At 41.6% G+C, this 22,148-nt stretch overlaps 1 protein-coding gene across 2 annotated transcripts in view; it reads left to right on the top strand.

Annotated features, from left to right (window-relative positions):
- The first annotated feature begins 1,876 nt into the window (after positions 1–1,876).
- Positions 1,877–22,148, top strand: part of adcy2b (adenylate cyclase 2b (brain)) — an 87,098-nt gene continuing 66,826 nt past the window's right edge. The window contains exons 1-2 of one of the 2 annotated variants that reach the window (XM_088090410.1): positions 1,877–2,735; positions 17,243–17,440. In XM_088090410.1, coding sequence (XP_087946536.1) covers positions 2,472–2,735; positions 17,243–17,440 — 462 coding nt within the window. In that variant the 5' untranslated portion in view covers positions 1,877–2,471. The remainder of the gene's footprint in view (positions 2,736–17,242; positions 17,441–22,148) is intronic. The other variant, XM_042506433.2, reaches the window with a different exon arrangement.

Here is a 22,148-nt window from a genome sequence, read left to right as displayed (position 1 = left end):
CGGAAATGTTGACCCTATATAGGCCACTCTGCCGCCTTAGAGCCTCAGGTGGATAGTCCTTCTGGGTGTTCCAGAGTCCAGGCTTCAAACTGAAGGTGATTGAGCCTTTGCCATCAGGGCCGTTCAGCTTTGGAAAGACATGCCTGAAGAAATAAAGCATGCAGAATCGGTGACTTCTTTTAAGTCTTAGGGACTGTTTGGCCCATTTTGTGTGCTATTCATTTTTAATGTGTGTATGTGTAATGAAATTGTTACAGTAATCTTAAATGGATAACCTTCCACTTAATGTAACATAACAGCAAATTCATTTTCTGTAGCTGACAACATAACATAGCTTTGATATGTGTCAATGGACGACAAAGTTTTGTTTACCATCACGTATGTTTCCTGATTTTCTCCCCGTGCCATGTCTCTCTCTTCATGTATGCCAGCTAGCTGAATTAATAAGTTTGAAAGATGGTGGGGAAGTGGGGCAAGAAAAAGAAAAAATATTTTGGATCCTTTAGAAGTCATGGAAAAGTTCCTAAACTTTGTATTTGAAAATGTGTGGGAAACCTAAATCCTACACACTGGATCTTTAAGTAGCTGGAATCCGAGAATTTTGACCTTTTTCTTTTTCAATTATTCGTGACTTTTCTCGTAGCTTTACCATGAAGTTGACATTTTTGGTTTTGTGTGAAATTTCTTAACAAAGTGATTTAGTGTCATAAAATGTGGTACTGAGTTTATGCTCCCCTTAGAATAAACTATAGTAACTGGTGATTCCTCGCCTTATTATCCCACAGTGTTGGTGCATTACTCTCCATGGATGACATGTTTATTGCTTTGCTTGTGCGTTTTGTTGCTGGGGGACAGAAGCTTGTTGTGTTTGGATGCAGACAGCATGCAGCTGGTGTATAAAAATGTAAAGCCTATAAAAATATTTCTAAAAATGGCCTTGGGTTTTCTGTACAGTAATTATCATTATTAGACAAGCTGTACGCGTGGCCTTAGTATACAGACTCTCTCTGTCTGGTTAGCATGCTAAAAGTAAATTGTGGATATGACACACTGAAGTGGCACGGTCATTTTCACACTTCACGGAGCATCACGTGGATAACTGCAAGAGAGAGAGAGAGAGGGACCCCACTATGGCAGACCAGGAGCGGAGGAGACAGAGGGAGAGGAATGAAAGCTGGGAGGAGGAGAGGAATATTGGGAGTTTGGTTCGTCAGATCATATTTTACTCCCACCACTGACACACGCAACCACTGTCGCGCTCAAACTTTCACTCATTACCAGCTCTCTCTTCCCGCTCCTTCCCCCTCGTTTGAAGCGCTGATCTCTCTTCCTCCCACACTCTCTCTGTCTCCTGAGGTTTTTCCTTCCTGACTTTGTTTCTTCCTCCTCTTCCTCCCCGTCCTTCCCCCTTCCGTGTGTGTTTTTCTTGCCCGTCTTTTTATCTTGTCGCTGGCTGCTGGATGGCATTTTATTCTCCTTCCCCTCCACACTGTGCTGCTCTTCTTGGTTTAGCACAGCTGTTATAAACCCTCACTCACTTTTGCTCTGCTTATCACGCATGCACACTGACACACACACATGCAGAAAAACACACATACAGCTCCTGGTCTTCCTCTCTTCTTTTCTGCCAACTTCTGTTTCTCTCTTATGTAAATTTCCAAGTCTCTTCTTTTTCTGTACCTTGCAAACACACACACACACACACACACACACATGCACCACAGTTTTGAGTCATATACCAGTTCTGTCCACATTAGCTAATCTCACACCATTCTCACAGTTGCAGCCGCTCTGATAGGTACAGCACACGCACACACACGCGCGCGCACACACACACACACACACACACACACACACACACACACACACACACACACTTTTACCCACTAGCTCTCCCCACCACACACACTGGTACACACCCTCTCCCCTCTCGCTCTCTTCTCCTCCCTCCCAGTTAAACACATCCTCTCTCTCCCTCAGCTCGCTCCCTCTCATTCCTCATCGGCACCTCAGCAGAGTAACATGTTGCCTCGTCTGAGCTCCAGTGCCGAGCGATGAGCGACGCGCTCTCTGTCTCACTGACCAAAAATACAGAGCAAACAAGGAGAGGCAAGAGTGAGGGAACTCATCTCTCGCCTTTGGTGTCCGACCACTGTCTCTGAGAGGAAGAGGAGGTGGAGGAGAAGGAGGAAGATCGCTTTTCACACTGTCCTGACTCAGTTTGTCACCTCCAGCAAACAGAGTGGCAGAGGATGCAAGGGGAAGCAGAGGAGCTGAAAAGTTGTCCCGCCATCGCTCAGCTGTCCATCCATCACTCACAGCTGACCAAACTTTTTTAAACAAAGAGGAGGAGGAGGAGGTGGAATTCTGAAGGTGAGGAGGACGGGGAGCGAAAGCATCCCTGGTTACTTTTGTGTACACGTGTTTTGGTCAGCAAGAAAGCAGCACCATCCTTCCAGAGGCAGCTACCCATGTGGCAGGAGGCTCTGTGGACCCGCGGACGTTACCTGCTGGAGAAGAACGATGGCGGCGAGGGCGGCGAGGGCCCTGAGAGCCTGGGAGATGGGTGCCCCGGGTTCCAGGGTGAGGTGTGCGTGGAGGGCGAGAAGCCCCAGGACTGGCTGTACGAGTCGTACTACAGAATGAGCCAGCAGCATCCGCTGATCGTGTTCCTGCTGCTGATCGTCATGGGAACCTGCCTCGCACTGCTGGCGGTTTTCTTCGCTTCAGGACTGGTGAGTGAGGGTGTGTATGTGTGATTGTGTGTGTTAACAGTGTGTGTGTTTAGAGGATAGAGTAAGTGTATTCATCCAGAAAGCAGAGTTAAGTCTACTTTGATGTTTACTATAAATGCAGCACATTTGTGCCAATAAACAGGAAATGGTATTACAGTTTCACAATATTTTCACATTAACAAATAAAAGAAGTATTTTATTACTGGAAAGATGTCCTTGTAATAAAACGAGTCTGTCTCTGCAGTAGAAAAATGCAAATACTTTTGAAATTGGTGCTACAATGACCAAAGAAAACAGAGAAACAGGACACTTCTGCTGAAGAGGTAGAAAACTTACTACTACCAGAATGCATTGCGCTGCGCCAGACCAGTAAATGCTCCTGCTTGGCGACATAGTGCAAACTTGTATGTGTTAAACAATGAAAGGTTTTTTTGTATTACAGTTAATCAGTAAGCTAAAATATGTTTCTGAAAACATTTGAGAAGAAAAATGCAACTCATTAACAGAATTTTAGCTTAGTTTTACTGTTAAAACTTTGGCCTCCGTTTTCACTGTGCAGGAAGCAGTATGGTGCCCACTTCCTGTTCACAAACTCTCGCTATTACAGCTAAATAGGGCATCAAAAATATGTTTCTGAAAAAAATTAGGTTAGAAATAGGCAGTGCAGTAACTTTATCTTGATTTATGTCGATCAGCACTGCCAAGTTTTACCGTTTGATCAGATTTTGGTCTGAGAGAGAGATAGGAGTGGGTCTGTGTCTTGATGCCCTTTTATACCTTTTTGTGTCTGTGGTGAGGACATGGGTGGTGGGCAATACTAAAATGTGGAAGTACAGCCTGTAGTTTGAGCAACAGCCCCTAGAGCCAGCGAAACTCTGCCGAATTACGTATTTTGCATTTACAAGATACTATCAAGACCCTGGTTAGATGGAGGGAAGTTTACTATAGTTTACTGACACATACTATTTGATACAAAGCTGGTTGAAAATTGGTATTAGTAGTATTCCTTTAATCTGCGACTCATTCAAATGTTACGTTTACATGTTTTGCTCTCTTGTGATCGGAAATCACTTTAGTCTTTTTAAAGATGTAAGGGAACTTGGTACCTAAAGGGAAAGTTTAACATTTTGTGAAATTTACTTATTCGCTTTCCTCCAGAGAGTTAGATAAGAAAATGGAAGCTGCAGCCGACAGATGGTAAGCTTCACACACAGACTGGGAACAAGGGGAAACAGCTCTCCTGGCTCTGTTTTAAGGAAGGAAAATCAGCTGAGGAGCACCTGTAAAGCTCACTAATTAACACGTTACATTTGGTTTCTTCACTTCAGTCCAAAAACCCAAGTGTAAAAATGACTAACTGCCCTTTTATGTGTCAGACTGTTTTTTTGGCCAGCTGTTTGCGTCTGTTTCTAGTCTTTATGCTAAGCTAAGTTAACTGGCTGCTGTCTGTAGATATATATTCATTAAACAGACATGAGAGTGATATTGATCTTCTCATGGAACTTTCATATTTGGCATATTGCCCAAAATACTGAATTACCATGAGCTGCAATAACCAGCACAAAGAAAGGAGCGCCACCTACAGAAAATCACTTCACACACTAAGTGACAGGGAATACCTGGGAAATGTAATGTGAAAATAAGTGTTTTGAATCACCACTTTCACAATTCAAGCATATGACTGTATTTTATTTTGGTGTCACACCCAAACCTTTTTTTCATTTCACTTGTGCTTCTCTTTGGTAAGACAGAACCAGAATTGCAGCATTCAACCAAGACCAGAGTTACATTTGTTTTTATCATGAACCATACCGATCAAAAGACTGAGATGCATTTAAAAAGGTTTGTTAGAATATTGTGTGTCTGTGTGTTTTAATGCTGTGGAATGCTGCACATTTAATTAACAGCACCCTAACAGATTCTACACAGCTACAAGCTTTAATTGCTTTCATCACGCAGCAAATAGAAACACTCTTGTCAGGATCACTGAAGAGGGCTGGAATAAAAGAAGAGTTTTAGGTCACACGAGACTGAATGACCGATGTGCATGTGTGTGATTATGTGTGACAACATAAGAGGCCATGAAGCAGCACTTTAAATCGCACCGCCGGGTTTGCAGAGTGGATCAAGAGCGGGATGAGAGTTTAGTTCGCAGCTGTGTAGGTGTTGGTGCTTTTGTAGAGTGAAAAGTGTTGTTTTGGACACAAACACTCAACCACGAACACAAGCTTTTGTTTCTCAAGCCCTGCTTTTGTGTTTTCATGAAATAGCCATACAAAAGGAATCCCACTCATTGCTGTGATTGTTGTTGTTGTTGTTGTTGTTTCAGAATGATTGTTTTGCTGCTATATGTTCAGGATCATTGTAGATTCATGCTTCTATCTTCAAGTTCGTGGAAGCCAAGAGCAAACTCTTCAATCAGACTTAGGGAGGGACCAGCTGGGTTGGGGGGCTGGGTTGGGACCAGGCGGGCTCCGAGGCTGAAAAATGCAGTTCCTCTGATGACCACTTGAGGCTGGCTCCAAAACAAAATCAATTCCTAAAGACCCCCCCATGTTAAAATGCTCAACTTTACAGCAGAAATAAATATGTTTACGGCCTCGTTCAAAAAACAGTTTGGGTCTCTGTAGCTAATTTAAGCAATCATGACAGCTGCACATGGGGTGGATTTATATGTAACTCACCTGTTCATATTTTATTAAGGCCAAAGTTACATGTATTTAAGGGTGGGGCTGCCTGAGTTAGAGGCTGTCTGCAAGGCGTTACTACCGACTGCTGGAGTCTGTAAGATCCATCCCGCACTCCTCCACAGCTTCCAAATATGGTCACTTATGGCTCCAAAAACCGAAGATGGCAACAGTTGAAATGCCAGCCCGTTCTTTTCACAAGTTGTCACATATTGTCGCTTTGCAGTGGACTTCTGCGTCTACATATTTTGCACTAGGTATACTTCTGCATTACCTGCTGATGTTTCAGCATGCTGCTACCGTGAGGTCAAAACAAGCATGTGGTGGGACTACACTGCACATGTCTAGGCAACAACAGCACATGGCAACCAACACTGGGACGTCAACAAATGCGCATGGTGGCACGGATGGTTAGGATTACGGGAAGGAGGCACGTGGTAAGGTGCAGAAAAAAACCATCACATTTAGACTGGAAGCAAACACTCCCACATGGTAGTTTGATTTTTTTTGGACCCATCCACTGCCCCTTCCACCTGCCCTACAGGGGCTTTCATGCACCTTATATGATGTTGTTACCAACAGAGTTTCAACCTGACACTGTACTGTAGTATATCATGTGGACGCAACAGGTACCATCAGGCTGTCTGGCAACATATGAAAATGCTGTGCCTGGTTCTGTCTGGCCACATTCTTAGCTGACGCAGTCGAGCAGCATAATGTCTTTTGAGTTAGGATCTTATGCCAAAAGCACTGTCAAAACAGTGGTATTTGACAACTTCGGAATGACAACGGGCTGTTTATAGTGTCTATGGCTGGGAGCCTCCAAGATAAGACAAGAATGAAATCCAGATCATCCTCCAGGCTGTTAGAGTGACAAACACCCGACCAGATGTGTTTAACAGAAGTAGCACACTGGTTTATATTCGACATATGCATCAGTGATGCTGTGTTTGGTTTAAACAGAATGTGTTTTGTAGACCTGTGAGTGATCAATTCAGCATACACCAACATGAAACAGGATGAGTGACCATGCGGTGTCAATTTTACACAGTATTGATGGAGACAAGCTTTCTTTCAACTTTTACAGACATTTGATGACTTGGGGTGGGGGGTGACCCATCACCTCGCACAGTGATTAAGTGCTTGCTTGGGGCTGTCACTAAAGTCTTGTTTTGTTCAATTTTACTCCATAACGGGGTCGTTCCCCGGAGAACCTCCAGCTAAATCAATTCTTTTACTTCTATTTAAGACAAATCAATAGATCTTATTTCCCAGGACAGTCGATTTAATTTTCCGTTCTCTTCTTCTGGGTCTGCACACTTGTGTGTCTTTAGGGTTACAATTACAGTCTCCCCTAATAATTCCCATCATCATTCACAGTGTCAATGGAAATCATTCTTTCTTTCTTATTTGTTCCTATTAACTAACAGACAGAGCTGTCTGTAGTTATGGAGTGGCTGTTCAATGAGGCGTGTGTATTTATTACTGCTGGACGAAGAAGAATGGCAGGAATAAATAGAGGGTAGCTTTAGAGCTGGGAGCCGGGCAGCAGAGAGAGGGGAGGATGTTGTTCTAAGTGTTCTGGCTTTATCAGTGAGCCGGCAGAAACTCAAGCAAAGCAGCACTAATGCTCCCAAAATTACTGCACACTTTTATCTTCCTCCACAGATCAGGGCTGGAGTGAGTGAATGTGGAGTTTTAATACAAAGACTCCTCCACCCATACGCTACACTGTGTGTGTGTGTGTGTGTGTGTGTGTGTGTGTGTGTGTGTGTGTGTTTGTGTGTGTGTGTTGGTATGCATGTGTGTACACTTGCATGCATTTTCATGTTTGTGATTGGGTGTGTGTGTGTGTGTGTGTTGTTTGGGTGTGTTTTCTAAGGAAGTCTCTCATTTCCTTCTTCAGCTTATCAGCATTTTTTAAAAAAGAAAATAATTCTTGTTCTTTCTTGTTGCCCTTAAGTTGTGTTGATTGGCATTTGTGTAAGTATTTGTGTGTGTGTGTGTGTGTGTGTGTGTGTGTGTTTGTGTGTGCGCGAGTCTGCATGGTCATATGTTAACCTAATGACACTCTGAACAACATCTCAGTTTAATAGAGATCTGTTGTTTTTGTTAATGGAACAATGGAAATCTATGACTTGGACAGAAAAGCATGTTCTCGTATTGACTATCATTCTGTCATGTTTTTTCAGCCTATGATGATCTGGATCCATAGATTTTATGAATAATGAATGTAGCTATTGTGATGTCACCCATCGGTTTGTGGACTGCAGTTTTAAAGCCTCGAGTTCGGCATTAAGGCCGTCACAATCTTGTTTTTTGTAGCCAGAAGTGACTGTATTTGGACAAGAGGGTGGAGCTGTGGAGGAGTAAGGGGTGGATCTGACTCGCTGCTTTTATACAAAGGTTGCGCTATAGGGGTGCAACAAAGTCCCCCCTTTATATCACCCCTGCACTTTTACACGGAAACCAACCAATGACGGCATCAGTCTGCTCCTGGGTATCTCCACTGCATCGCTGCATCCTGTGATCAAAAGGAAGCATGACACATGAGCGTCCGCCTCTAGTGTTATTTATGATAAATGCATTGGCAGCGCTTTCTAAATAATAACAAAAGCATAACATGTCAGCCACAGTCATTTATCTTCTGTTATATGATGGCTGATCTCGCCCTCTGCAATAAGGTTCAGGAGCTCCTGAACCTCATTGTTTTCCCAGTTTGCGGAGATATATGGCTGCTATTCCTTTTCACGTTGTCAAAACGTCAGATCCGTGCTGCCCATTGTCACGTCTTTTGGGCTTTACGTTTTATACAGACCTCGTTTTGGAGTGGTTACTACCTCCATTCCCGGTTTGACCACTCTGTAACCCTTTCCGCGAATGGACAATATATACAGAATGGCGAGGCGGCATAGTGGCGTAATATTAGTCTGTTGAACAGCCTGTGTAAATGTGGCTTTCGACCGTAGCAACCCATTGCAGACAGCCTGTCACTCAAAAAGCCAGCCCTTATATGCATGACTTTGAGCACTAATAAAATGTAAATAGGGGAGTTTAAAAAAAAAAAAAAATCACCCCCCATACAGTTGTTATGTATTTCGTTGTTGCATTTGAAGAATGTGTTCCATGTTGTTAAATGCAGGGTTGTGAGAACAGGATGTTGTTGTAATGATGGATTACCAGTCTATTATTGAGGGGCAGGAGGGTGAAGGAGGTGAAACAGATGCTGTGATGCCACTGAGGTGTGGTCAGAATTGCAACACCACAAAGCATTGATGCTCTACACGCAGATCCAAGACTTCTTACATAAATTGTCGAGTTTAATATGGAAAAAAACTGGACTTTTTGTTGGTTAATAGATTTTTTTGCGTACCTGATGGTTACCTCAGTTATGTGCCATTGACAAGCCAACCAACACTATTGACTATAACCATCAAGGCAATCCCTTGATGTGTTTTCGTTACCTTAGAATGAGCTGTTTATATGTACACAGGAAGCAGGTCCTAGTGTACAGAAATCACCATGTTGCACTGCCATGTTTGTAAAGTAGCCAAGAATGGACAAACCAAACACTGGCTCTAGATTGGGACATTTGTGTTTCACATTGGCGAGTGTAGTTAGCTTCCTCTGCAGGATGAAAATATTGAAAACGTTTTTTTTTTAAAAAATGAAACTGGTTTATTCTGTGTTTTAACAGCGTTAAGTCACCCGATCAGTTTGTTTTGGAGAGGAAGAGACCCCTACATATAATTCAGTTAATGGTCAAAACCTCCCAAATGTCTGGAGCCGTTACTCACTGACATTCTGAGAATCCTCTCAGAGAGCTCCAAAGTTAGCCTAAAAATTCTAGCAAGGAGTCGTAGCTTGGGAGTGATTGTGGGAAATTCTCAGAACAACTCTGAGCAAGGAGGGAACAGAAACTTTTATCTTAGTGAGGAGGTGTGGCTTACCCCGTTGCTAGGTATGACACAAGCTTTTCAAACATTCGATTGGTTATCACAGACACACCTTTTTGTGAGCCTGCATGGTGTGGACACCCAGTGGAAATGACATGAACTGTATCACAAGAAGATACTGGTTTGTGCTGTTTGTGATATCACGCTGCTGCACTTAAACATTTTTTTCAGTTTCAAATATCTTTCTGTTGTGATCACTTTCATTTCTGGTGTTATATTGTTACTACGATGGAAAGGACATGTGAGTGAATTGAATGAGATCGATTACAAGAATTATACCTGCACCATCTAAGGCATTTCGTTAACTCACTGTCATCCAGCGTTTAGAGAGCGTTTCTCCTACCTCTTTCTGCCATTTTCTCCTCTGTTCGGGAGACGCTCCTTAAAAGTCTTCCTCCCTACACTTGACAGATTTTCACCTTAGGAGCTTTCTTAGGGCTAAGATGCTTTGTCAGTGACCTTTATCTTTGTCAGGACCAAGTCCTAACTTTGAGGGGAAATTCTTTGAAAACGTATTTTTAACTCTTTGTACGGGGAAACTTTGTGAATACGGCACCTGATCTTGGGTAGAGCAGATTGTCCTCTTATCAGTCAGCGGTTTGATCCCCGGCTCCTCCAGTCAACATGTTGAAGTATCCTTGGGCACGATACTGAACCCCAAATTGCTCCCGATGCTGTGCCATTGGGGTGTGAGTGCATATGAATGGTTACTAAGTAGTAGGTGGCACCATGTACGGTAGCCTCCACCACCAGTGTGTGAAAGGGTGAATGTGATATGTAGTATGAAAGCGCTTTGAGTGGTCAAAAAGGTTAGAAAAGCGCTATAGTACAGTCCATTTACCATCTGTTTGTGTTGGAGAGGAAGAGACCTCCGCACTGAAGGAAAATTGAAAAATGAAAACTGAAGGAATTCTAACCAGGAGATGTGCAGTTGGTTGTCATCTGCTATTCTTTCCACAATATGCCACTGAATCTCCCAAAATCTTACACATTGCTCCTTAAAACAGTGAGTAGCTTACTTGTTGTAAAATGCTGACCACAATACAGTTCTCTTGTGGTCATATTTAAAGATATAAAAGCAAACATTGTGCAAAATATTTTCAATCAGCAGCCTCAGTACAAAAGAATCTGTATCAGATGAATATCTTAAATATATATATATAGCAATAGGGTTCCACATATCTCTCTCTCTCTATATATATGTGTGTGTGTGTGTGTGTGTGTAACCCTATTGCTAAGGCACTGCCAAAACTAAGGCAGGGGATAACTTCACCTGCCACATGAAAAGCTTCCACTTTAGTTTGGTGGATGATGCCAGCATTACTACACAGGAGGTATGTATGGAAAATGCATAGTATGTAATGAAAGTGAGTAGTCAACTGACTGAATGTAAAAAAACTGAGACATATTTTTCAAATCACACTTATTTTTCTTATGACACCTCAGGCTGTTTATCATCTGTTTGGTGAATGTTTTCAGGGTGTTCTTGTACTTCTTTACAGTGCAAGACAGAGACAAACTTGGAGGTGTTGTTATTTATAGGGTATTATGCAATACTTTTATTGACACTGCCCACTTGAGGTCAAATCAAGCTGTATGTGGCACATGAACTAAATTGAGTTTGACACCTCTGCTCTCTACACTCTACATCTCATGCCCATGTGCTGTTTCTATCAATAATCACATGTAAATCAAATCCAAGTGCACAGAACCACACTTGCGCGCAGAATATCTCTGCTGCTGAGAGCAATATGGTAGCCTGAGAAGATAAAACCATGTTTTAAGCACGTGCAGAATCTGAACGACTGCTGTCTCCTGCTCTGACAGTAAGTGGGGGAACAGGCTGCAGTAGTATCCCTAAATATTTGGTCAGCTTACTGTCTTTTTTTGTGTCTGGGCAAGGACGGAGGGAACTGCCTGATAGCACATGTACAATAGTGTCTGCTGTCTATGGCAACATGACAGGGACATTGCTTGGTTTTGAGTGTGCGGATCTCATTTGCTCTGCTCGTGATTATTGATAGTGATATGCCTTCATACAAGACACAGGCGACAGGAGGCCATGCAACAGTTAGCCTTTGTCACCACCATTTCTTTGATGTCAGTTTGATGTGTCTGGGACTTTATCTGTCAAATAAAGCAGAAAAACCAAAAAGATCATCTTAAACAACAAATTGTACAAGTTGGTAGAAAACCCCACTAGAAGACATTATGCAACTGTTTATGCAGGCTAAATAATACTGTGATACTACTGTAATACTGTGATTTCACAATGCCACATGATTGTGGTTTCAAATGCAGGGATTTGCTTTGTATCATTTAATGCTGTTGGACCTTTAAGCCTTCAAACTAAGATGTTCCTGAATAACTCCTTGATACACACTCTACCATTTTTCATGGCATTTCCATGTATGTTATTTATGATTTGGCCGGTGGGGATCTTTGCTTGTATGGGTGTATTTCACACTGGTTTGATGATCTCAGTGCTGTGCCCTCTGGCATGGTTTATGAAATGACCATTTCTTCACTCAGCTCTGAAGTCCTTCTGGGGGGGTCAGTGATGACTGGATCGAAGTTCATACAGTGAAGTAACAAAACCTCTTCCCATCTTCAGAACAGAAATAATCACAAGACACAATTAACAAGTATTTTATTCTGAAATATTACATTTTGAAACACAATTTCAGGGCTGATCTCAAAGATATATATTGGAAATAGTATTCGAGTTTTCATTCCATGACAATAGATCCTCTGTTAAAAGTGATCGGGACTTCAGATGAGCTAGCTATTGTGCTTCAAACTAGTTTGAATAATTTATTTCATAATCTTTTGGGTCAAATGCTGGCTGCTCTGCAACCATTGACCTGTTTTAGCAGAGTGTGTTAACGTCCTGCTGCACCACAAATGGAGCACTCAACTAAAAGTTTGTTGATTATTGATGATTTTCAAAAGCAAGCTGAGAGCCGATTGAAGAAATCTGCCACGAGTACTGCTTCATCATGCAGGATAAATATTGAACATGCAGAGAGCATACGCGATCATGATTTCAACACCAGCATCTGTGCCCCCTCTCCCCTTCTGTCTGTCTCATAATGTGTTTGGTGTGTTTGTGTCATTTCACTGCTGAATAATTAGATTACTGCATCTCTCTGTGTCTCTCCCGGCTGCTGCTATGCCTCCCTGTTCCCCCTTTTTCCTCCCAGTATAATAGCTGGATAAGCCAGACTGGGCTAAAAAAAGGAAATAATTGTTCTGGATGACAATGCAGTATATTATGGCAGGCAGGCCTCCCTGTGTGCCATGTTGAGGGAAATGGCTTTAAATGGTTTCAAAAGGGTTTTAACAGGATTAAATGGCCTACAATCAGAAATGTGCAAAGTGCAGATGCTTCTTTTTTCTGAATCACAAATAAGGGGAAGAGCAGCTAACAGAGGTTGCATGTTTGTGTGTGGGCATACAGTTTGTGCAAAATGTGTTTCAGGTCTATGTCACCAGCATCCACTCAGGTATCCCTCTGAGTTTGCTTTCTTGCTCACATCCTCATTGCCATTCAGTGTGCGCTACAGGCTGACTGTATAGCTGGCATGGCGTCAGCAGTCAGCTCCCATGGGATCCCTTTGCCAGTCCCTGACTCATGCTACCTCTGCTACATCGTGCTGCTCCACTAATACACAGCAAAATGCTCTCTTCCTGCTTTTGCTTTGGCAATATAGCCTGTGTTATTCTCAACAGTCAGCTCAAGCCAATAAACCGTCAAATCAGCCCCAAATTCAGGGCTGAATCTGTGACATCTTTCTGTTACGTAAAAGCTGCTCCAGTGAATTGCATGTTAGCGATGGAGCACATTCCTGTGCCCACATGGATGTTCGTTTTACTGTAAAATGGGTGACATCTAATCACACAGTGGCTCGCTAATTTAACATTTACAGCTGCTGGACCTGTCAGTGCAATCATGACTTTGGAATAACTTTAAATGCTTTGCGTGGGTGTCGGATAGGATCAGGTCTGTGAAAATATGTTCAGTGTGTGGAAGCTCTCAGTCCTCGCTTAGTGCAAATGATGGGGATTTTGCTGCTGTTCCATAATTTACACAGCCCGAAGAGGGCAAAAGGACTTAGAGAGTACTTTCATCTTCCCCTGACTGCATTTGTGTGTGCATATTTGTGTGTGAGGGGCTTTTTGCATACCAAAGTATTTTTCAGGAAAAAAACAGAAGAGGTACTTTGGCCTCAGAATGTACAATTATGATTAGGACACATCCTCAGGCAGAGGTTAAGGATAGGTCAACAGTATGAAAGAGATGGAGAAAATAAAGGGAACGGAAAGGCTCTGCAGTCTCCTCCCATTAACCCTTTGAAACCTGAGCAAATTAGTTTATTTCTATATTTCTTTCATGGAAAGCAATGAGCAATTTAAGAAGAAATTACTCAGAAATTAGCAAAAAGTACAAAACGCAACACTTAAACGCTTAAAAATTATAGGAATTTAGAAAAACAAACTTAAAATATAGAATTATAATAATTTTTAATATAGTTCTCTAAATCTTCCTGATATTTTGAAGAAATACTTCTCTAAATCTACTAATATATTGCAATAAGCTGTTAAATGCCTTTTTTTCACAACTTTATGAAATACAGCAATCCAATTTGCTCAGGGTTCAAAGCTTTAAATACTTGTTAAAGGCAGAGAATGCAGCAAAAGAAAAGTGATCTCAGTCCAGGTTTCAGTTTATCACATGACACATACCTGAATCTGAGCAGATAACTGCACAAACTTTGGTTCATCGTTTCTCCATGCTGAGAACAATTCACTGACCCACAAACTATACAGCCTACCATGAAGGTTTGGTGAAAATATAAGTGTAGTGACTGTGAGAATGATAGAGGAAATACTTTTGAAACTGTAGTTACTTTTCTGATATGAAGTTATTTTTCTAAAAACAAACAAAAAAAATGTTGTTTTTGGAAATTTCAAGGAACTAGAATCAGTATCTTGTAAGATGTGCTCTCTTTTATTATTTACGTAATTTATTGCTCGTACCTGCCTATTTGCACTATTGTGTCTTGTTTATTGTACATTTTACATAATGGTGTATTGTTTTATGTGTTTTTATGAAGCTTTGCTGTTTTCAAGCAAAGCCAAAGACAAATTTCCACTGAGGCCGACAATAAAGTCTGTCTATCTATCTATCTGAGGAGAAGCTGAGCTGCCTTGTGAGGAATACCCTCAGTCAGATTTGTCTCTTCTTTAACACAACCAACCTTTTAAGATTGACACTTTTTTTGTGAACATCCTCTTAAACTGCAAACACGACAGCGTGAGGGTGTGGAGGAGGCTGTAGAATTAGGAGTGGGGTGAGGGAGGGCTGGAGTCATAGAGAGATAGAGAGTGTGAGTGTGTGTTGACAGTGTCTAAATGCTGACTTTGACAGAGTGAGTCCAGAAGTGATGCTGTAGCACATTCTCTGGGCTCAGACTGTCTGACTACTGAACTGTCCGTTCATCTGTTTGTGAGTGTGTGTTATGTTATACCTTTGTCCTTATGAGGATTCAATGTCCTCAGTAGGACACAAAAGTAGGGAGAATTCTCCTGAAATTAGCACCTTTTTGTGTTATTTTGACCTTGTTTGAAGGTTTAAGGTTAAAGGAAAGTTTTGGGTTAACCTGATCTGTGTTAAGCATAGACTGTGTAAAAGTGATAGATGTAGCTACCATGATATCACACATTGGTTTATGGATTACTGCTTTGAAGCCTAAAGTTCAGCATTTTTGTCGCCACCATCTTGAAATTTTGGAGCCAGATTATGTATGACTTTAAGCCTTAAAATTAAATTTCAACAAGTGTTTTATATAAAAATGAACCCCCTGCACAGATATCATGAATGTTGTAATTAGCTATAGAGACTAAACCGTTTTTTTGTACCAGGTTTTTTCTCTGCTTTCAGGTTGGGCATTTTATCATGCGGCTCAATGGGGACTGACTGTTTTGGAGCCAGCATCAAGAAACCACTGAGATTGCTGCTGGTTGTAAATTACTGCAACTAGTCCTTTTCTTTTCTGTAAGAGAGAAAATGTAGGCTTTAGTTGGCACATGTAAATAAAATTTCAGAACAGCTCTTGCAGCCTGGGTGCGTTTCCGCCAGGCTAACACTGTAGCAAAGGTATCCTCATACAATGGTTTATATGACAGGCTACAAATTAGGGAAACAAGAATGATGTTACCTACTTGACGTTTAGTTATTTATCCTGGGGAAAGTTCTGTGTTTTGTGGCCCATCTACCACCTCAGTCTCCCCACTAACTGGAGAGCTTGAGACTGCTTCTCTCGTTACTTCTGTCAGCGCATTGGTCCCATGATTGCAGCCTCCCAAAATGCATGGTTTATGCACGAGTTACAGGCTCATCATTAAGTAGGACATGTAAGGATATGGGTGCGTTACTTTTAGTAGGTAGAGTGCATGAGATCGGCCTGCTGTAGCGTACACTGTGATGAGTTCTAACATTATTCAGAGTGATTACAACCATCCACGTGGTTACAAATGTACTCACTGGTCCTCACTAGCATATTACAAATTGTATATCTTAAAGATGTCAGTTTTAGATAATTTAGCCTTTGATAGCCAAGCACCCATTCACCGCTAACTTAACCCTTAATTTTTAAGAAAAAAAAACAACACAAAATTATGTGAAACACAAGAGGTATCTCCTTTTAGTCTCGAGCTCCACTGATTCAGCGAGCTTACGGTTACATTTCAAAGCACTATTGGTTTACAGATGGTGAAGTCTGAATGTTTTATATTTTTACAGTTTGGGTTGTATTTTATCTCCTGTTGGCTTTGCTGACAGCCAGCCAGCTAGCTGTGTTTACATGTGGAAACATGCCCACTGCCCAGCCTTCACGTCCACTGGTAAGCTAATGTTAGCTGACTGCTCTGCACTGTGATGCGGCAACCTGGTGGAGACCATAGGCTGAGCACAGTGTTTCCTCAGCAATGCTGTTGGGTTCGGGATAGCGTAACGTATTCATGACGTAATTGTAATTGTAATCACTGAATGAGAGGCAACATTAACTAGCCTTTTCAAGGCCTGGATGGCAAACAGTGCAGTCAACTGAAGAGAAACAAAGTATAACCCAGAGACCAACATGTGTAACTGGTCAAAAATATTTAAAAAGTTGACATCATAGAGTGTAAATAAAGATGGACAACACGAGAGCTCCCCAAAGTGTAACTTTTCAATCTCGATCGGCCCCTGATGTCTGACTGCAGTACAGGTCATAGAGCCCGCCCTTCCATGTTAATGAATGGACATAGGCCAAACTAAAAAAGCACATGAAAAATATTTTTTTTCCCAGAGATGGTTTCAGTCACTGAAGGTAGTTCTCATCACCCTGATGTTTGTTCAAGTGTTTGTTTTTATAAGTTCGGTTTTAATGAGTTATTAAAGTATACAAAAAGGGTCTTTTCTGCCATCATTGACAGCTGTGACAGCCAAACCATGCCCTCACATTTAATGGAGCTGCTTGCGATTGGTCAGACGGGTGTTTTGGCAGGAACACCCCTACTGCAGATATTGCTACTGCACGGATGCGGGCTCTCAATGACATCACCCTGGCATGATGGCAATGCCCGTATTTTGTATATTTTAACCTCACTTCAGCATATCGGGGGTAAGTGGGGGTGTGTCGTCCATCTTTATATACAGTCTATGGTTGGCATCCATAAATATACTGTATGTGTGAGTGGCCTCTAAATATGCATACAGGGACGTGCAAATCAGTGTGTTTCCAGATTGTGAGTGTGTTCAAATCCACTAAACTAACCAAACCTGCACTGTATAAACTAATAATTCTCTCTCTCTTTGCAGAATACAGAGGACCACTTGACGTTCTTGATCACGGTTCCCGCTGCCCTCTTCTTCTTCCTGTCCATCTTCATCCTTGTCTGCATTGAGTCAGTCTTCAAGCGGATGCTCCGCCTCTTCTCTCTCCTTATATGGGCTTGTCTGGTCACCATGGGTTACCTGTTCATGTTCTCAGGAGGGATTCTCAGCCCCTGGGACCAGGTAGATAAAGCTCTGTGTTTTTTTGTGTGCGTGTATCTGGATGTGTGTGTAGTAGAACATGCGGATGCATCTGTGGGCATAAGTAGTTTTAGTTGTACCTGCCGTGGTGTATAACATGGTTTCTGGCTCACGTATGTGGGTGTGCAACCAGTTTGACAGACTGTTTGCTGAGCTCCACCTCTCTTAGTTTCTGCATAAAGCAAAATTTCTGTTCTTGCATGGCACTTTGTGCAGTTTATGATGATGATGGTGGCAGATAAACCTCTCCAAATGTTCAGTCATCTCTGAAGCAGTGGGCTCTTGATTTCAGACAAAGGCAGAATAGAGCAGGCTCCTCATTTCTAGCTGGTGACCGTTGATTTTGCTGGCTGATATGACAACTGTTGCTTGTTAATTTTATCGGTTGTAGCTACCCAGCTAACTAAGTAAAAGTTAGCTTTTTGAGTTGGTGGTAAACACTCTCTGCAGCTGACTGTTTTTCCCATCAAACTCTTTTTGACATGAGGACTTTGTAAAAGGATCTTAAACATTCACATGGCTGAGGCTGCATGAAGCTGATGATTTTGATGATCCATGTAGAAGACATGGTTATAAATAAACAGCACTGTACACTGTGCTTGCTAGCACTAAGACTGTGATAATAATAAGGAGAAGATCAGGAGCGGCTCCCACACAGTAGGGTAATCCTACACAATCAATGTGCTGTCTTGAACAGGCTTTTTTTATGGAACATAAAATAAAACAAAACAATGTAGCATGAAATGCTCCTAGCATTGGAAGTAATGCTGCATTAAGTTAACTAGTAGTAAGATAGTAGTTGATAGTAAGATGGACATGCTAATATTTGCATCTTACATTAGAGCAGGCATACATTATATTTTAGCTCTTGTACTTTTGCTTTTGGAGAAAGAAAAACTAGGTCGAAACTATGTATGTATGGAGTATCACTTTTAGTGTAGCCCCATAAACATGATTTCAGCATGTGGGGTCATCCAAAGCTTGATAGGCCTGCCATACCTGGTTATGCTAAGTTATGACTGGATAATCATATGGTGGTAGGGGTAAAGCAAATGGTCAGTAATTATTAGCAAAACAGTTTTGACCTGCAGAGCATATATCTTCCATAAAGCCCTGCTCCTTGAAGTGTATGACTCAGAGTGATCCTTTAGACAGATAAGCCTTGTTTCCACCATGCAGTCCAGTTCAGCTCATTTCTGAACACGTTAGAATGGTTATTTTTGCGTAGTCACTGTAAAAAGTTGTGGAGGTGCCAATAGAACCATTCACTACTATCCCCATTTTTCATCACCCCTATGTTGGGGTACCTGGCACACTGATCCGGTACTAAAAGGTGGAGCTAGAAGCACTGCAGTCCGTTGACTGGTCAATAAAAAATGGTCACTACTCAGGGCTGAGTCGTGGCTGGTTTTGAAGCTTATGTTGCCACTGTAAATACCTTGGTAAGATTTTTTTCGTACAAAAGAAATTTATAACTATAAAATGACAGATATGAAAGAATTTTTGTCAGCCTCTAGCAGCAGCTGTAGAATGAGAAAAAAAATCATTTGAATGGGTGTGGTGACTGCTGACAGCTAGATGCAACTTTTAAGGTGGTTTCAGAGTGCACAAAACCCCTGCTCCTGCCTGACAAGGAGTCAGTGCACAAACCAGCTATTTTTAAAATCCCTTCAAGAGAGACGCTCACTCCTGCCTGTTGTTCTTTTGTTCTAAAAATGTCGGCGTGCAATCCTTTTCTGTGGATGATAAACGAGGTGGAGATGTTCCTCTGTATCACAGATGAAGTGGAAACACAGCAAAACTTGGAGTGACAACAACCCCGCCTACATTTAACTCAACTCCAGGCCCTGCTTTGGAGCTTCCCAGCTCCTTCAGGATTATCTTTGGTCTCTCTGTAGTCTCTCTGATTAATGCCCGTCTTCACTGGTCCTTTGGTGGGCAGCCCTCTCTTGGCAGGTTTGCTGTGGTGCCCTTTTTTTCCCATTGTGTAATGATGGATTATATGATGCTCAGTGGGATGTTCAAAGTGTCAGATATTTTTTATAACTCAAACTTGAGCTGTTCTTCTTCTTGACCTGTTTTGAGAGCTCCTTGGACTCTATGTTGCCTCGTGCTTAGTGGTGCTGCGGACTCTCAGGCCTTTTAGAACAGATGTGTATATACTGAGATTTTTACATTGCAAACAGCTGTACTGTATTTAACTGATTATACAACTTTTGAATCTTACTGGTAGGATTCAGAGCAAATGGAGCAAATACATTTGATTTGATAACATTAGATTTGATTAGATTTGATTTGATTTGATTTGATTTGATTTGGCTTTCTTGTCAGAAAAAAATCTGAAATTTGCTTTGTTCCACAACATTTACGGTTTAACATAGATATAAAATAACATTTAACCAACTAGCAAAACCATACAACAAACTCTGCAAAAAAAGTGGATGCAGCACAACATATTTATCATTTCCTGTTCCATTTAATGTTTAACCTAGCCACACTGAGGCTACTTAGAGGCCATACTTTGATTAACAGCTTGGCAAACTGAAGAACAAAAGATTTCTTCAACCTTTTCAATCGAGCCTGTGGGATTCCAAAGCTTTTGTGTGATGGCAAAAGGGGATATTCTTTAAATAACATGTGAGAGGGTTTGCAATATTACCAGTCAGCCACAACATTGCACGCAAATGGAGCGAATACATTTGCGTGCAGCACTTTTCAATGTTTTATTTTTCAGAATTTTTTAAAACAAGTTCTTTTTTCATTACACTTTGACTGCTTTGTGGAGTTCTGTAACAAAAAACCCAAAACATTTAAATAACAGGTTGTAATGCAACAAATTAGGCAAAACACCAAGAGGGGGTAATACTTTTGCAAGGTACTGGGACAAACCGTCCAAATTACTGTATCTGCAAAGAAAATGCACACACATCACAGCTGTACTAACTTTAAGGCATTCTCCAGCTACTTACTACATAGTACAGTTCCATAAAGTTGGGGGACTCACAGACAGATTAAACAGAAAGTAAATCAGCAAAGACATTCTGACTCTAGGGTCAAATTCTAAAAATACAGGAGCCTCCGAAACACAAGCATTAACATGTTTTCAATAGATTCCCCCTGCTTGGTGAAAGCATTATAGAAGCAAACAATACATGAATACATGACTAACAATAATCTAACCTAAAAAATAAAAGTCTGACTTTTGACACATCACATGCCCATTTGTTCACGTGTTCTTCTGATTGCATACATGTGCCAGGAGTTTCCTTTACACGCATGATTGTGTGTGTGTGTGTGTGTGTGTGTGTGTGTGTGTGTGTGTGTGTGTGTGACTGTGTGTGTGTGTGTGCAGTTGAGGGTGCAAAATTAACTCCACATGTGACAAGTGTTAATGAGTCCTGATGAGAGCTGGAGGTGAGCAGATCAGCAGACAGACACATTAGTTTTCAGTGCCAGACTCCTCTCTCTCTTTCTCTCTGTCTCAGGAATCCTATTTTCTCAATCTAGCACCCTGTCCCCGCCTATTCATCAAATCCCATTTTTCTCTCCCCAGCCTCTGCACCTGCCTCCTCCTCTGCTGTTAAGACCCCCACCCCCACCCCCCCATCCTCCATCCACCTCACCATGTCCAAATTTCCTCTCTCCCCTCTTTGTTCCCCTGCACTCCTTCCCTCCCTTTTTTGAGGTGGAGTTATTTTTATCATCAGCCACCTGTGAGAGCATAATCATTCTGCAATATTAATCACTCTGTTCTGCTCCCATGACTCTCCCACTTACACCCCTATTTATCTATGTATCTATCTATCTATCTATCTATCTATCTATCTATCTATCTATCTATCTATCTATCTATCTATCTATCTATCTATCTAATCTGCTTCTCTGTGTCCTCAAGTGGCAGCCTCGGGGGCAGCAAAATGAAGCCAGTGCCAAAGGCCAAAGTGCCAAACTTGGACTCCTTGAGCCCCATGTTAGAGTAAAAAGGCCAGATTCATAGCAGAAATGAACATGTTTACAGCCTGGTACAAAAAACAGTTTTGGTCTCTACAGATGAATCTAGAAATCGTTTAAAAAAAAAGTTACAAAGAAAGTAAAGGTAAAAGTAGAAAATTGTGTACTTTTCAGCACAGCTTGCATTCAAATGCTCGCAAAAAGGAGGGAGATGCCACTGCTGCAATGGTGATCTGTTAACTTCCACTCCTTTACCGGATTCATGTATAACTAATTCTAATTTGATTAAAACTCTATAACCCACCTGTTTTTATTAAAGGGATACTTTTACTAATTTTGTATCATAATGTGGGTAGTATGTGTAAATGAATTGTGGTAAATTCCACTTCATCTAACCAGTGCCTAGAAATTCTGACAGTTGATTCAAAACATGTCATCCAGTCTTGCTGGCTCCCGGGGCTGTTGCAGGAACTACAGGCTCTACTTTTGCATTTTTGTATTGCCCGCCACCCATGCCATCACCACTGACACAAAAAGCATAGAAGTGGACCCAAGAGACTTACCAGCCTCTCTTTCTCTCTCACTGTAAAACTCAGACCAAACTCTTATCAAACAGTAAACTCAGCAGAGCTGATCAAATATAAATCAAGATACAGTAACTGCACTGCCTATTTCTTACCTAAAATACTTTCAGAAACATATTTTAAAGCAAGAGTTTGTGAACCGGAAATGGGCACCA

The sequence above is a fragment of the Plectropomus leopardus genome, chromosome 17, assembly GCF_026936395.1.
Source record: "Plectropomus leopardus strain MGB_pleo_1.0 chromosome 17, ASM2693639v1, whole genome shotgun sequence".
Taxonomy (NCBI): domain Eukaryota; kingdom Metazoa; phylum Chordata; class Actinopteri; order Perciformes; family Serranidae; genus Plectropomus; species Plectropomus leopardus.
The sequence above is the reverse complement of the archived record's forward strand: the minus strand, read 5'-3'. Positions and strand labels throughout refer to the sequence as shown.